The 12,784-nt window shown below is 38.5% G+C and overlaps 1 protein-coding gene across 1 annotated transcript in view; it reads left to right on the forward strand.

Moving 5' to 3' along the window:
- LOC101855636 (short transient receptor potential channel 6) overlaps positions 1-12,784 on the forward strand; it is a gene marked incomplete in the record, with an annotated part of 41,789 nt that overhangs the window by 25,127 nt on the left and 3,878 nt on the right. The window contains 1 exon segment of the mRNA XM_013081498.2: positions 12,618-12,745. Within this exon segment, the coding sequence (XP_012936952.2) occupies positions 12,618-12,745 (128 nt within the window).

A 12,784-nucleotide genomic window follows, 5' to 3' on the forward strand; every position in this document is an offset into this window, starting at 1 on the left:
GGGGAGGGATTGATATATTGGGTAATGCATATTCTTTAACTGAAAACTCATATTTCTTTACATAATGAGTGTGGAATTGACATCCGAAACACATCTCAAAAACATCCATTTCACTTTAAGGCAATTTTTGTCTCTCCCAAGAGAGACTCAATTTTTAAAAGCCCTCTAGATCTATAAGTGAGCGTACAATACAACTTGTCTAGGTTGAAAATCGTGACAAGGTGTCATTCAGCATCATAATTCATTGACAATTCTATTAGTCAAAATTATGGTTCTTCATTCAACACAGTAGAATCGATCGCACATTCAGGAAATGTACCTTTAGATTCACGACATAGTGTATTGTCACAGCCACTTGTTCATCCTCATCTGTTCTTGTGTAATTTTTTTCAGTTAGAGTCGTCATACTTGTAGTTCCCCTTCCTTACATGTGGTTGAGATTTCCCTTTATTCAATAAACTGAGACTTGTTTGAGTCAGTAGCATCAGGCGTATTCCGTTTTCATATCACGTTTTTAGGTCGCTTTCACGTACTTTTGTTTTGCACCATTGTCCTCCCAAAACACCCTTTGCCCTCTCCACCTTGGTCAACAATTGGCATTGGAAATCACAACACATTTATAGACCACCAAAAGGTTTTTATATTAAGCTGGCAGGATGAAATTTGGAACTAAAACAAAAAAGGAGACGGTTAACGGCTGGGAGTAGACGAGAACTTAGAAAACTAAATTTAGAGAGAAGGGGCGAGGGAAGGGGGAAAAGGGAGGGGGGAGGGAGTCTTTTAAAAACAGTTGCAGTGCTACGGAATTATGTAGACAAATCCTCCTGATCTCAGAGTCTATTTACCTGTGCCTAACTTATGATGTGATACTTGTGCTTTATTCTTTTCTTTCCCGCTTTTGTTTAGCTGTTTCTCTTTAATAGTAACTTATTGAGGAACGTACTGGCCCAGTGCCTAGTGCCATTTTCACCCATCAGTTCGTTGTCGTTTAGTTGTTGGAGGGGGTGCACTTTGTGATTACGGGAAATGCTCAAATAGGTGCATTCACCTTCAGAATAACCTATCTGAATCTAATGCTGTGTTAGATTTATTAAAGTAAGAGGCAGGTGGATTATGTGGCACGGGCTTTTTGCATCATTTACCTACAACGAAATTGTTTACGAATATTCTCAGACGCATTAGAAATTTTCTTTTATTTTCCAAATAACCAAAACATTTTTATACAAGTACGCAACATAATTACCCTTTGTTGCCTTTTTTATTGGGGGGGGGGGAGGGGGGGGTCTTTTTGTTAGACTTCTCGCAATAAGCCTTGAAACCAATTCGTGTCGTGTTCAAATTATCTGTTGACAAGAAGTCACGGAGAAAAATGTAAACTATTTTTATGTCACTTTGTCATTTTTTGTTGAAATAATTTTATGTACAATTTCATTTTTTAAATGTATTTGATCTTCCCCTTGTGTCCCCCTGTACACCACTGCGTACGTAGGTGGAGTTGGTTAGTAAACGTATTCGTGTGTTTCATGTGACGCCTTTTCGCGTTCATGTTCCTCTAACTTTGACCTGTGAACTTCGCTTGGTGTTGCACTCTTCCGCTTCCATTCTGTGTATTTCCCGTGACACGAGAGCATTATGCCTGGCTTTTTGGCAAATTATTTTCTCCTTCCTGTGAGTGGCAGATTTTCCCAAATATGCTCTACATGTAAAGCCAGTGGATATGCTACTTGCGTAGGGATAAAAAAGTATCCAACTACTAATTGAAAAAGGCTGAAAATTGTTCGTCAGTGCTCTGAAAAGCTATAACACATTCTCTCTACGCAGTTTGGAAAGCTATTTATAGAAGGAATTATTATGCTTCACGGTTGAAACCATAGGCTGGTTAAAGTGTGAATTTGATACCAGTGGACTCCTTTTTTTAGCCTGGATAAGTAGGCCTATGCTGTATGCTTCTCGCGAAGTTGAGGTAGTTCCAGAATGCTATCAGGTCTGCTGGGATTATGACAAGCCTATAGAACGTGTAAAGCAAACATAGCTTGCTGTTAGGAGAGAAGTAGTATTATACGAATGCTATTTAATTCAATTATTCTTTGTTAATAAGTTTGGCATTCTATTGGGAAAAAAGTCTACCCTGGGGAAATTCAAGGTTGGATTCTGAGAGGGGTCCGATTATTGCTCTCGTCCTTCCAGGAACATTTTCTTATCATACGGTGCACGGGTCATGGTGGGTATCAAGTGCTCCATACTCGAAATGAGCTACTTTGTTCTTATACTGTGTTAGGCTGCAACATGCATCATCAGCATCATCCTCATCATCATCGATCACCACCATCACCACCACTTCCATCACCACCACCACCAACAACAACAGCAACAACAACAGCATCAGCAGCAACAACAACAAGTTTACTGCAGCTCTAAAGCGAATTGCTACCTCCTGTGTGTCGTGATTTTCTGAAAAGTTTTTGAAATGCTGCACTGTTTGTATCTTGCTCTTTCTCTCTATCTCTCCGCTGCGTGCTGATACACTTCATATGGTTGTCTCTGTTCTCATCTCTGTCGGTTTCTCTTGACCTCCGATGACAGTCCAGTCTATTGTGCCTGTAGGTTGACATAAGATAATTTTACCTCTGAAACTAAAAGAAAATACAGTCGTTACTTTTTTCTGTGATTCAAAGTACGTATTCAGTCATCAAATACAGGCTCACAATCCGGACACTGATTTGAAAGGGACTAGTTACATCATCAGAGCAGGCCTATAGGAGATGAATATTTTGCTCATCAGTCTCATTTTTAAAGTGTAGTTGTTAAAGCCCCTATGGACACAATTTAAATAATTTAAGAAGCGTGCCTCCACCCTGCCTGCCAGGGCCGAACGGGCTGAAAGGGATACAACATTCCAGCAGACAACCGGAGATGCTTGATAAAAATTCTTCCCATACGGGAATCGAACTCGGGTCTTCTGTGTGTGACAGCGATGCGCCTAACCGCTACACAACGGCAACGTTGTCAGCCTCTAGAGTCAAAATGGAGTTGCTTCTCATTCCACATGCAAGAGATGTCAGAACTTTAAAATCATATGCAGTTTGGGATCAACTTCCATTTCGTTTCACCGAGTTGATTTGACATGTTAGACAAAAATTATGATCCACGAATAAACACTCTGAATTTGTATACATAGCAAGACAGCAATATGTTTGGTATTTTCTTTGAACTGTGAGAGAGATCACGTAGACCTCTGGACTCTCAACATTTGTTTCCAAATTGCACTACTTCAGCTCACTGTACTTTTGCTTTTGGTTTCAATACTATCCTCTTGATAAAAACCCCATGTGACTATTCCTGTATTTTCATATTATGGAATTAATATAATATTCTTTCTTTGTAAACCAGCTGCTGACAAGAATGTGTAAGAGATGCAACAAAAAAATACTGGTAGTTACAAAAACTAGATTTTTACAAGAACTTCAACACATAGAAAGATCGTTCAACTATGTATGCGAAGTACTTTTGTAAGCAACCTGATTTCTTGTCTGTTGATTCTGTTGCTAAAATATTTGCCTATTCACAAATTTGAGTGTTTAATGAAAGCTGAAAGACCTGGACAAAGGTGTTGCTTCAGCGCTCTTTACTTCCTCTGGTGCTATATAGTGTCTCTGCTTTCTTTCCACCTCTATATGGCCAGCAGTGTTCCTGTGAGCTCCTCTACAAATATGTCTCTTCTGTGGCTTTTGACGACAGATATAAATTCCTATTCTTCCTACTATCATATAGATTAAGACAATGGTGAAATTTTTAAAATATTTTTCGGTGCTGTTCTGACAAGAAAGTATTCTGCCAAACTATGGAGTTATTGCTATGCATAGTTTCGATTGGAAACAAATGCCTACTGTTATAGTCCACTGCCCCGTGTAACTTTTGGGTTTTTTTTAAGTTTCAGAGACGGATCCTTCTTATTTATATTATAAACACGCATACCTGCTGTTTACGTACGTTTCCCAAGGATAAGTTCAGATGTCAAACATGTGTTTGAAAACTAAGAAGTAGGCATTCTGACCTTCTTTGTTATTAAATGCTATTCTTATTTGTTAGACATTCTCCCCAGAACGACTAAAATCATGTTTACATTAAATTCTCCTACGAATATAATGCAGCCCCTTTGAAAAAAAAAGTTGACGTCTAAAGAACCTTGTAAAACCCCAGTCCCTGACATATTGATCTATTTGTACAACGAAACAAGGGCCTGGGTGGGCCTCCATGGGGTACTCCAGAGATTCCAGTAGAGCCGGTCGAATAAGTTGTTAATATTTAATTAAATGGGTTCTGCTTGTCAAACATACGACACCCCATTGATGTGGTCGCGAGACTCGAAGAGTAATCGGATAGTGTCCACACAACAAAAGGGCCACATTTGAACCTCTTGTGGTATTTTGAGAGATGGAGTAGCGTTGGCGAAAAGTAAACATTTATTTGGTGTCACCTGTGGTTTTTAACTCTTGTTTTTGTTTGTTTAGTATAGGGTTTTACGGCGCTCGCAACTGCATAAGGTCATATGAGCGCGCGGGACACACCTAATACTTTTTCGTTGGTAGGAAATTTTGAATTTTGCCCGGGTGGCGGCCGAAGCCTACTCTTATCGATTTTAGACCACCAAGGGATCTTTAACGTGTGCAACTTGCACACGGGCCCTCCGAGATTTTTCGCCCTTGTCCGAGAAGGCTAGGTGTAGATCTTTCCTACCAGAAGATCAGGGGTGTGGCAGAAAGACAGCAGTTAGGAGGAGCCAAGGAGTAGCAGTAGAAAGGCTGCAGAAAGAGTCAGGAGCCCACAGGAGGGGGCAAAGGAGGTGAGGGGGTGGGGGCAGAAAGTGGAAATGAAAGCAGACAATAGAACATTGTTAGAGATCAGGAAAGGATGTGAAAGGAGACAATTTTAGAGAAGAAAATTTTTTGGTCGCTACCCGGAATCGAACCCGGGACCTTTGAATGAGAGGCCAACACCTTAACCTCTAGGCCACGAGAGCCCCCTTTTTAACTATTAATATACGGATGGCTAATCCTCCTTGGTACGAATCCGATCGTGTTGTTCATGTTTTCAACACAACAAACTTCCTTATAACCCCGCTCTTGTTTCACCTATTTATGTTTAGATAAACACCAAATCGAGTAGAAATAGATTAAATTATCCACGCAGTTACGTAACATACGGTTTAATTAGATATAAGATTAATTTGCTGAGGTTTGGTAGATTTTTGTTACGACTGTGAACAACCGAACGTTGTCATGAGCCAGGGGTCATACCCTATTTAAGACAAAAACACTGTCAGTGCATAATGATTATGACTTTGCCATGAAACAGCAAGATAAAAAAAAACCAAGAGCGTGAAGAAGGAGCAAACTACAAACCAAAGAGCAAGAACAAGAACACAGAGGGCAAGAAGTGAAATAAGAGCACGAGAGGGAACATTCGAAAAAAGATTTAAAATCATAAGAAAAACAATCAAGGCAAAAACAAAACCAAAAAAAAAAAAGAGGGAAAGGAGTTAAGAATAGAATCCCCAACAGTTTATGATGACTATAGTGCGGTCAAAAATTCGTGGTGCAACGTATCCTCAAATATTTCTTTAGCGGGAGAATCAATGTCACCCATACTTTTCACATCAGTTTGTATCAATTTGTCTTAACTTAATCATATTTTTCCACAACAACTGAAGCTCGATTAACAAACTCTTTGCCTTAAATTTATATAAAATATTATAAATCTTCATCACGCTGAAAATGGGATTGTTCACAGCACTTCCTGGTCCTCGCACACATTTTTGCATACGCGTATGGCTTACGTCACAGCTCGCACATGACATTTTTAGTGGCAAAACGTCTTACAAGAAATTAATTTTATAGCGAACACATTTTTTTTGCATTAAAGGTTCCCTAAACATAAGTTCAATAAACATTATGTTACGATTAGAAAAAAAATGACAGACATGCTTTTAAAACTGATATTGCTCGAGCTGTAAACTTTTTAAAATCTGCAGAAACCATCGACTGGGATGTTATATTAGAACTTATTAAGACATTTTCTAGCATAAAGTGTGCAAGGGTTTGAAAAAATATTCATTTGGTAAGACAAATTGATATAAGTCTTTGTGCAAAAGTTGGAAAATCTGTGTTGGATAGTTAAGCTGATATTTGACAATAAGTTGTGCCATGCATTTTTGACCGCACTATAATTTTGCGAGGATATGGTGCTTTCAATAACTTTTACTGTCTGCTGACGTCCCAGAGAATGGTACTAAGGTCTTTCCATCTGCCTGTAAATTTCGATATCTACTGAGATTTATGAGGCGCTGGGGTCAGAGCTCAAAGTTTGAGCTTTTTTTGTGTCTACTGTGTAAGAATTAGAGTGATTTATCTTAGAGGCTTTGGTTGATGCTAAAACGTCTAGAAAAACCATTTTCAATTAAAAACGTGGTAGAAAGTGTTTTTGGATATAGTTGTGTTCTTGTGTGAGCGCGCGCGCGCCTGGGTGAATGTGTGTGTGTGTGTGTGTGTGTGTGTGTGTGTGTGTGTGTGTGTGTGTGTGTTTGTGTGTGTATGTGAGTGTGTGTGTGTGTGTGTGTGAGAGAGAGAGCCGTAGAGAGAGGCAGAGAGAGAGAGAGAGAGAGAGAGAGAGAGAGAGAGACGAAGAGACAGAGAGAGCATGGGTGTGTATGTGTCTCTGTGTCTATGTACGCATTGTGTGTGTGTGTGTATGTGTGTGTTTGTGTATGCATTGTGTGTGTGTGTGTGTGTGTGTGTGTGTGTGTGTGTGTGTGTGTGTGTGTGTTTGTGAGTGTTGTATGTATGTGTAAATGAGTGTGTGTATAAATGTGTGTGTTAATGTGTGCCGTCTTATATTGTTTGTGTGAGTTCTGTGAGAATGATGATTATTATGGTCCAAGCGTTTGTTTGAGTGTGCGCGTAAGTGTGTGTGAGTGTGTGTGTGTGTGTGTGTGTATGTGTGTGTGTGTGAGTGTGTGTGTGTGTGAGTGAGTGTGTGTGTGTGTGTTCCTGTGAGTGTATCTACATGCATGTATGTGTGTGCATGTGTGTGTTCATGTGTGTGTATTTTTTCCTGTGAGTATTATGTGAATGAAGAGTAGCTTGCAAGACCGCGTTTGAATGTACGCGTGATCTTGTGGTGTGTGTGTGTGTGTGTGTGTGTGTGTGTGTGTGTGTGTGTGTGTGTGTGTATGTGTGTGTGTGAGAGAGAGAGAGCGCGCTAGAGAGAGGCTCAGAGAGAGAGAGAGAGAGAGAGAGACGAAGAGACAGAGAGAGCATGTGTGTGTATGTGTCTGTGTGTCTGTGTATGCATTGTGTGCGTGTGTGTGTCTGTGTGTGTGCGTTTATGTGTGTGTGTATTTGTGTGTGTGCGTGTGACGTTTACGGTAGAGGGGTATCAGCAGAGACGAGGAGAGAAGGGGGTATGTATGATGTGAACTCAGTTTAAACATATTATTTATATAATAATAATAAATAGCATTTATACTGCGCATTTCCATTTTCTAAAAGATGCTCAATGCGCATTACAACGAAAAAGACATCACATCTTAAAAATTAATTGACATGCGTGTACGTAAAACAAAGCATTATACACGATATAATATAAACGTATAATATAAATGTATATATGTGTACAATTTATATTATGAGAAAAACAGTCTCGCAGTGAGGTTGGAAATGTGTTCACTAAAAAAATATACAATGCAATAGAAATTCACGAACGGTCACAATAAAGTTCAAACGTGGGTAACTAGAAACATCCATTAAAACATTCATTCTATACAGATAGAAAAACATTTCCGTTCTCTCTCTCTCTCTCTCTCTCTCTCTCTCTCTCTCTCTCTCTCTCTCTCTCACTCCCTCTCTCTCTGTCTCTCTCTGTCTCTCTCTCTTTCTCTCTCTCTTTCCCTCTCCCCCCCCCTCTCTCTCTCTCTCTCTCTCTCTAGGGGATGATATAATTCCAGGAATGTTTTAAAATAAATGGGTGCACTATCATTTATACATTTAATACAGAGAACAGCAGTTTTGTGTTTGATCCTTTCTTTTATTGACAGCCAGTGTAGTTCTTTCAGAATTGGTGTTACATGCGCTGAATTCCTTTCTTTCCTTATCAATTTTGCTGCTTGATTTTGGAGTACTTGTAACTTTGATAGGTTTTTCGGCTGTCAAACCGGACAGAATAGCATTACAGTAATCTAACTTTGATAAAATGAGTGTTGTTACACGTGTCTTGGCTGCTGCTTTAGTTTAATAATTTCTTACACTGCCAATTTTCTTAAGCTGAAAGTAAATATTTTTGCAGAGCTGGCTAATGTGGGAGGACATAGACATATCATAATCCAACTGAACCCCTAGATTTTTAAGACTTCTTTTTTTAACAAATGGTATGGTTATTAATATCAATTTGTAGTTCTGGGAGATATCTAATGGCTTTTGTATTTCCACTCAACATTATTTCCGTCTTGTCATCATTTAGTTTCAATTTATTGCTAGTCATCCATATTTTTAAATCTCTACTACATTGTTCAGTAGAGTCGACTAAGAGTGGTATTTGATCGAAATCAATAGACTTATAAATTTGAGTGTCATCAGCATAAAGATGGTAATTCATGCCATATTGTCTTAAAATATCAGCAATAGGTTGTGTATACATTGTAAACAAGACAGGTCCCAGAACAGGCCCATGAGGAACACGACATCTAAGCAAAACATTATCAGAACACGTGCTTCCAACCACTACTGCTTGTGTTCGATCTTTAAAATATGACTCAAACCATCGCAGGACAGTACCCTTTATGCCAAAAGTAGTATTTAATATCTCGAGTAAAATGTCATGATCAATGGTATCGAATGCAGCCGAAAGGTCTAAGAGAGTAAGAAGACATACCTTTTTTTCATCAATATATTTTAAAATATCAGCACAGACCTTGAGTAACGCTGTCTCGGTACTATGGTGTGCCTTATATGCTCACTGATAGACTTCGCTAAGATTATTTGCTTTAATATGATGTGACAGTCTATTAGACACAACTTTTTCCAGAATTTAGATAGGAAAGAAAGATTTGAAACTGGTCTAAAAAATTGTCCTATATAAAACCTCACGCAAACCAGAAAGAATAAAAAGTTAAGAAAACAATAATAGCAATGGATGAACTGCACGAGCAGTTTTTTTCCCCTATATTATCTTATTCAAACGACTAAACGAGGCTAAACAAAAAACAAACAAAAAAACGAATTAGCGATTAGGAAAAGATTGGCTGTTTCTGCGTTCATATCCCCCAGCTTCCCACACTATTCATAAAGTAGTGGTTGATGTGAAATTATGATAAGCACGTTAGAATGGAAACCTGAGAAGTTTTATATTGACAAACAACAAATTTCCATCAAAATGCTAATATTTCCAACGCCAAAGTTTATTTTGGTGATGCTATATTAGGGAGGACAGAGGAAATGCATAAAGAAATGTTAAGTGGTGATTCACGGTGACACGAAGTAAACAGCACTGTTCCTGAACTGTGTGTGTGTGTGTGGGTTCTGTTGTTTCGTCGATGACATAAAATGTAATGCTTTTTTACTCAGCAAAATTGCCTGATCGTCTGAATAAAGGGAAAAACAGTTCATTCATGTGACTGGAGTTTCAAGAACACGGTGCTATTAAACTAAAAAATGAGAGAAATTGGAGATGAGAGAAGGGAGGGAAAAAAAAAAAAAAAAGGAAGATTACAAAGTAAAAATGGGAGGGAAACAATGAGTAAGGACCAAAAGGAGGAAGAGGTGAAGAAGAAAAAAGTGTGTGTGTTTGGGGGGGGGGGGGGTGGTAGAACAAGGAGGACGATTAAGTATAAAAAGTGATTTAAAAAATAAGAAGGATGTTTGTGATCTTGTCTAATTCGGATTGATAGAGACCATGTTTAGACTTGCCACAGGTTTTGAGTTAGGGTTGTTATTGTTTTGTTTTGTTTTTTGTGTTGTTTTTTTAGGGGGGTGTTTGGGAGTGACGACAAGAGACGTTCTAACGCCTGTTTTTATCTCCCTAGTCCACAATCCCGCATTAGTTGTTATGCAGATATCGGTTTACATATTTTCCTGACCAGGACGAAGTTATATCAGGATAACTGATTGCGAAATTCCAAATTTCAATTACGATATGTTGGGAAGTGGTGCCAATGACAACTGAGACCTCAGCATGACAATGTGGTGATTATATGCCAGTGATGAAGCTACTTTTTCGTTCCATTTTATTTGTATGGATCTAATAGAAAAGCCATTTTAGAAGGATAATGTTATAATAGTTTTACAGTGTATTTGGGAGAGAGAAAAAATATCCGTTGTACTTTTTGGAGTGTTTTTAAAAAAATCTCATTAAGTTTTAGACTTGATATGAAATTATCAGCTGTTGTCAGCATCAGATGATTATTAAATTTTGTAATATTTTGAATGCGGTTGATTGAAGAGCAGTGCCGTACAAAACTAGAACGTACAAGTTAACCATAGGGCTTTTTGTATGTCAAGAATACTTTAGTACTTTTACTAGACTGTTTCTTTTCTAGGAGTACAGCGATCTTGCAGCAGATTTCTCTTATTAGTGTTCTACGCAGTGTCATCTTCACAAATGGGGCATGTTTTTGTTACTGAAAGCATCTTGTACAGGGTGATTACTATAGCCAGACAAGCATCTCTTCCTCTGGTGTCGTCTATATTGCTCGCACGTCAATGGTCAACCGCTGACTCTGAAGACCGTTCGCTGAGCTGTAAATTGCGAATTGGTGCATTGCGAGTCTTTATAAGGGGTGAACACTTGCGCGATTGCTCCCAAATTTGTGCAGGATTTTCAGTTGCATTGAGCAGTGCTATCCAGGTTTTACTGAGTGCATGACGCGCACTTTGATTGCTTTCAACTATCTGAGCTTAAGTTTATCAGCTTCAAGTTGAATACGACTCCTGGGAAAATTGATTCAAAATCAGAAACTTTGAGGCATCATTTTATCATTATCCCTAATGACAATAATAAGATTGGGAGTCCTCTAACATTGTGAAAGGAAATTCCTTTCAACTAAAAATATTTCAGATAAATTCAACTATGTACTTTGGCCAAGACTTTTGTTTATTGGTGTGTGAGAATTGTGGGTGAAAAGTGGGATGGATTTAATCAAAACAATAATATATTAATTTACCGATTTCTGTTTGCTAAGCGTACTCAGACCATTTCAACGCCCAGACCCAACCCGGCCATACAGATTCGACGAACAAAATAAGTGGACACCCCACTTTATGCATACGTTTCTCGCCGCCTGCTGCAGCTTGTTCACTTTCGTTTGTCCGCGGTTTTAGTTTTAGTAGAGGTTTTACGGCGCTCGCAACTGCATAAGGTCACATGAGCGCCGCGGTTTAAATTAGATTTTTTTAAAAACAAAATTAAATCACTATGTTAAATCTTCTCAGGTCTGTGCGTGCAGGTTTAATAAATATGTGACCAACAGAATGTAATAACAGCCCAGTATTAAAGGCCACCGCAAATTAAGGTGCCTTCACGTTGTCTTTAATTTCAGCCTAAAACGAGTCAAAATTAGTAGAATATTTTTAACGCACCTTGATAAAACATGGTCCAACAGACGGGTGAGTACTTTAAGGGACTCACAACGAGACGGATAGGGCTCATTTTTCTTTTCCTCGAATTTATTATTATTTTTTATTTATCTATTTATTTATTTATTTGTTGTTGGTTGGTTTTTTGGGGGTTCTGCCATGCAAAGTTACGAGCGCACTGGCAAATTAATAAATCAGCTATGTAAATTTTTTGTGTATTTTAATTAATTTTTTTTCCGGCGGACAGAGGAAAGTGAACAGCTATAGACTGACAACATTTGATGTATTGTGACCTGTGTCTTGGTGCATTGTGAGATCAAAAAGTGCGCCATTGTAACTTTTCACACTTCCCGTTTTTCTCTTTTTTTTACAGGGTGTGCAAACAATACATTTTTAAGTAAAAGGCAAGGACTACTATACTCAGTATAGTAGTCCTTGGTAAAAGGTTATCCCATGACGCCATCCCAATTAATATCAAGACTCTACTCTATCTCTTTTATCGTCGATATGATTATGAAGTCGTAAGATAAAAGGGTAGATCCTTCGACTTCGATAATATCACCCACATAGCGATGTGTATAATGTGTATATGTACTTCTATTTAGTTTACTGTTGCTATAGCTACTCTTGAACATAACACTGTTACGTTACATATTATTTGGTAAGGACTTTAAATAATGTTGTTCTTCCAACCATGAGCATTAATTAAGATACGGTATACCTACCTATTTACACATTGTTGTACTTGTTATTTATTCTCTTATGTGGGTTCTGTGTGTGTGTGTGTGTGTTTGCCTGGTTGTTTGTGTGCGTACGTGCGTGTGTGCGTGTGTGTGTTTGTGCGCGTGCACGTGCGCGTGCGAAAAAGGGGGGGGGGTATTTTATTATGTCTTTATTTGTCTGTTTTATTTTTTCATATACAGGATTTATTTATTTGTTTGTTTATTGCAACTAGCAATTGATGTCAAAGTTATATTGGATTCCTCTTTGCAGATGATTTTGAAGAGATCAAGCAAGACATCTCGAGCTTCCGATACGATCTGATCAACCAACTGACCACAAAGGCCGCAGTGGAGGACGAGTTGAAGCTCAGTATGGGAGCCATCATGCAACAACTTCAGGTGTGTGTTTGTGTGTGTGTGTGTGTGTGTGTGTGTGTG

This window comes from Aplysia californica, unplaced genomic scaffold (genome assembly GCF_000002075.1).
Source record: "Aplysia californica isolate F4 #8 unplaced genomic scaffold, AplCal3.0 scaffold00133, whole genome shotgun sequence".
NCBI classification, from domain to species: Eukaryota; Metazoa; Mollusca; class Gastropoda; order Aplysiida; family Aplysiidae; genus Aplysia; species Aplysia californica.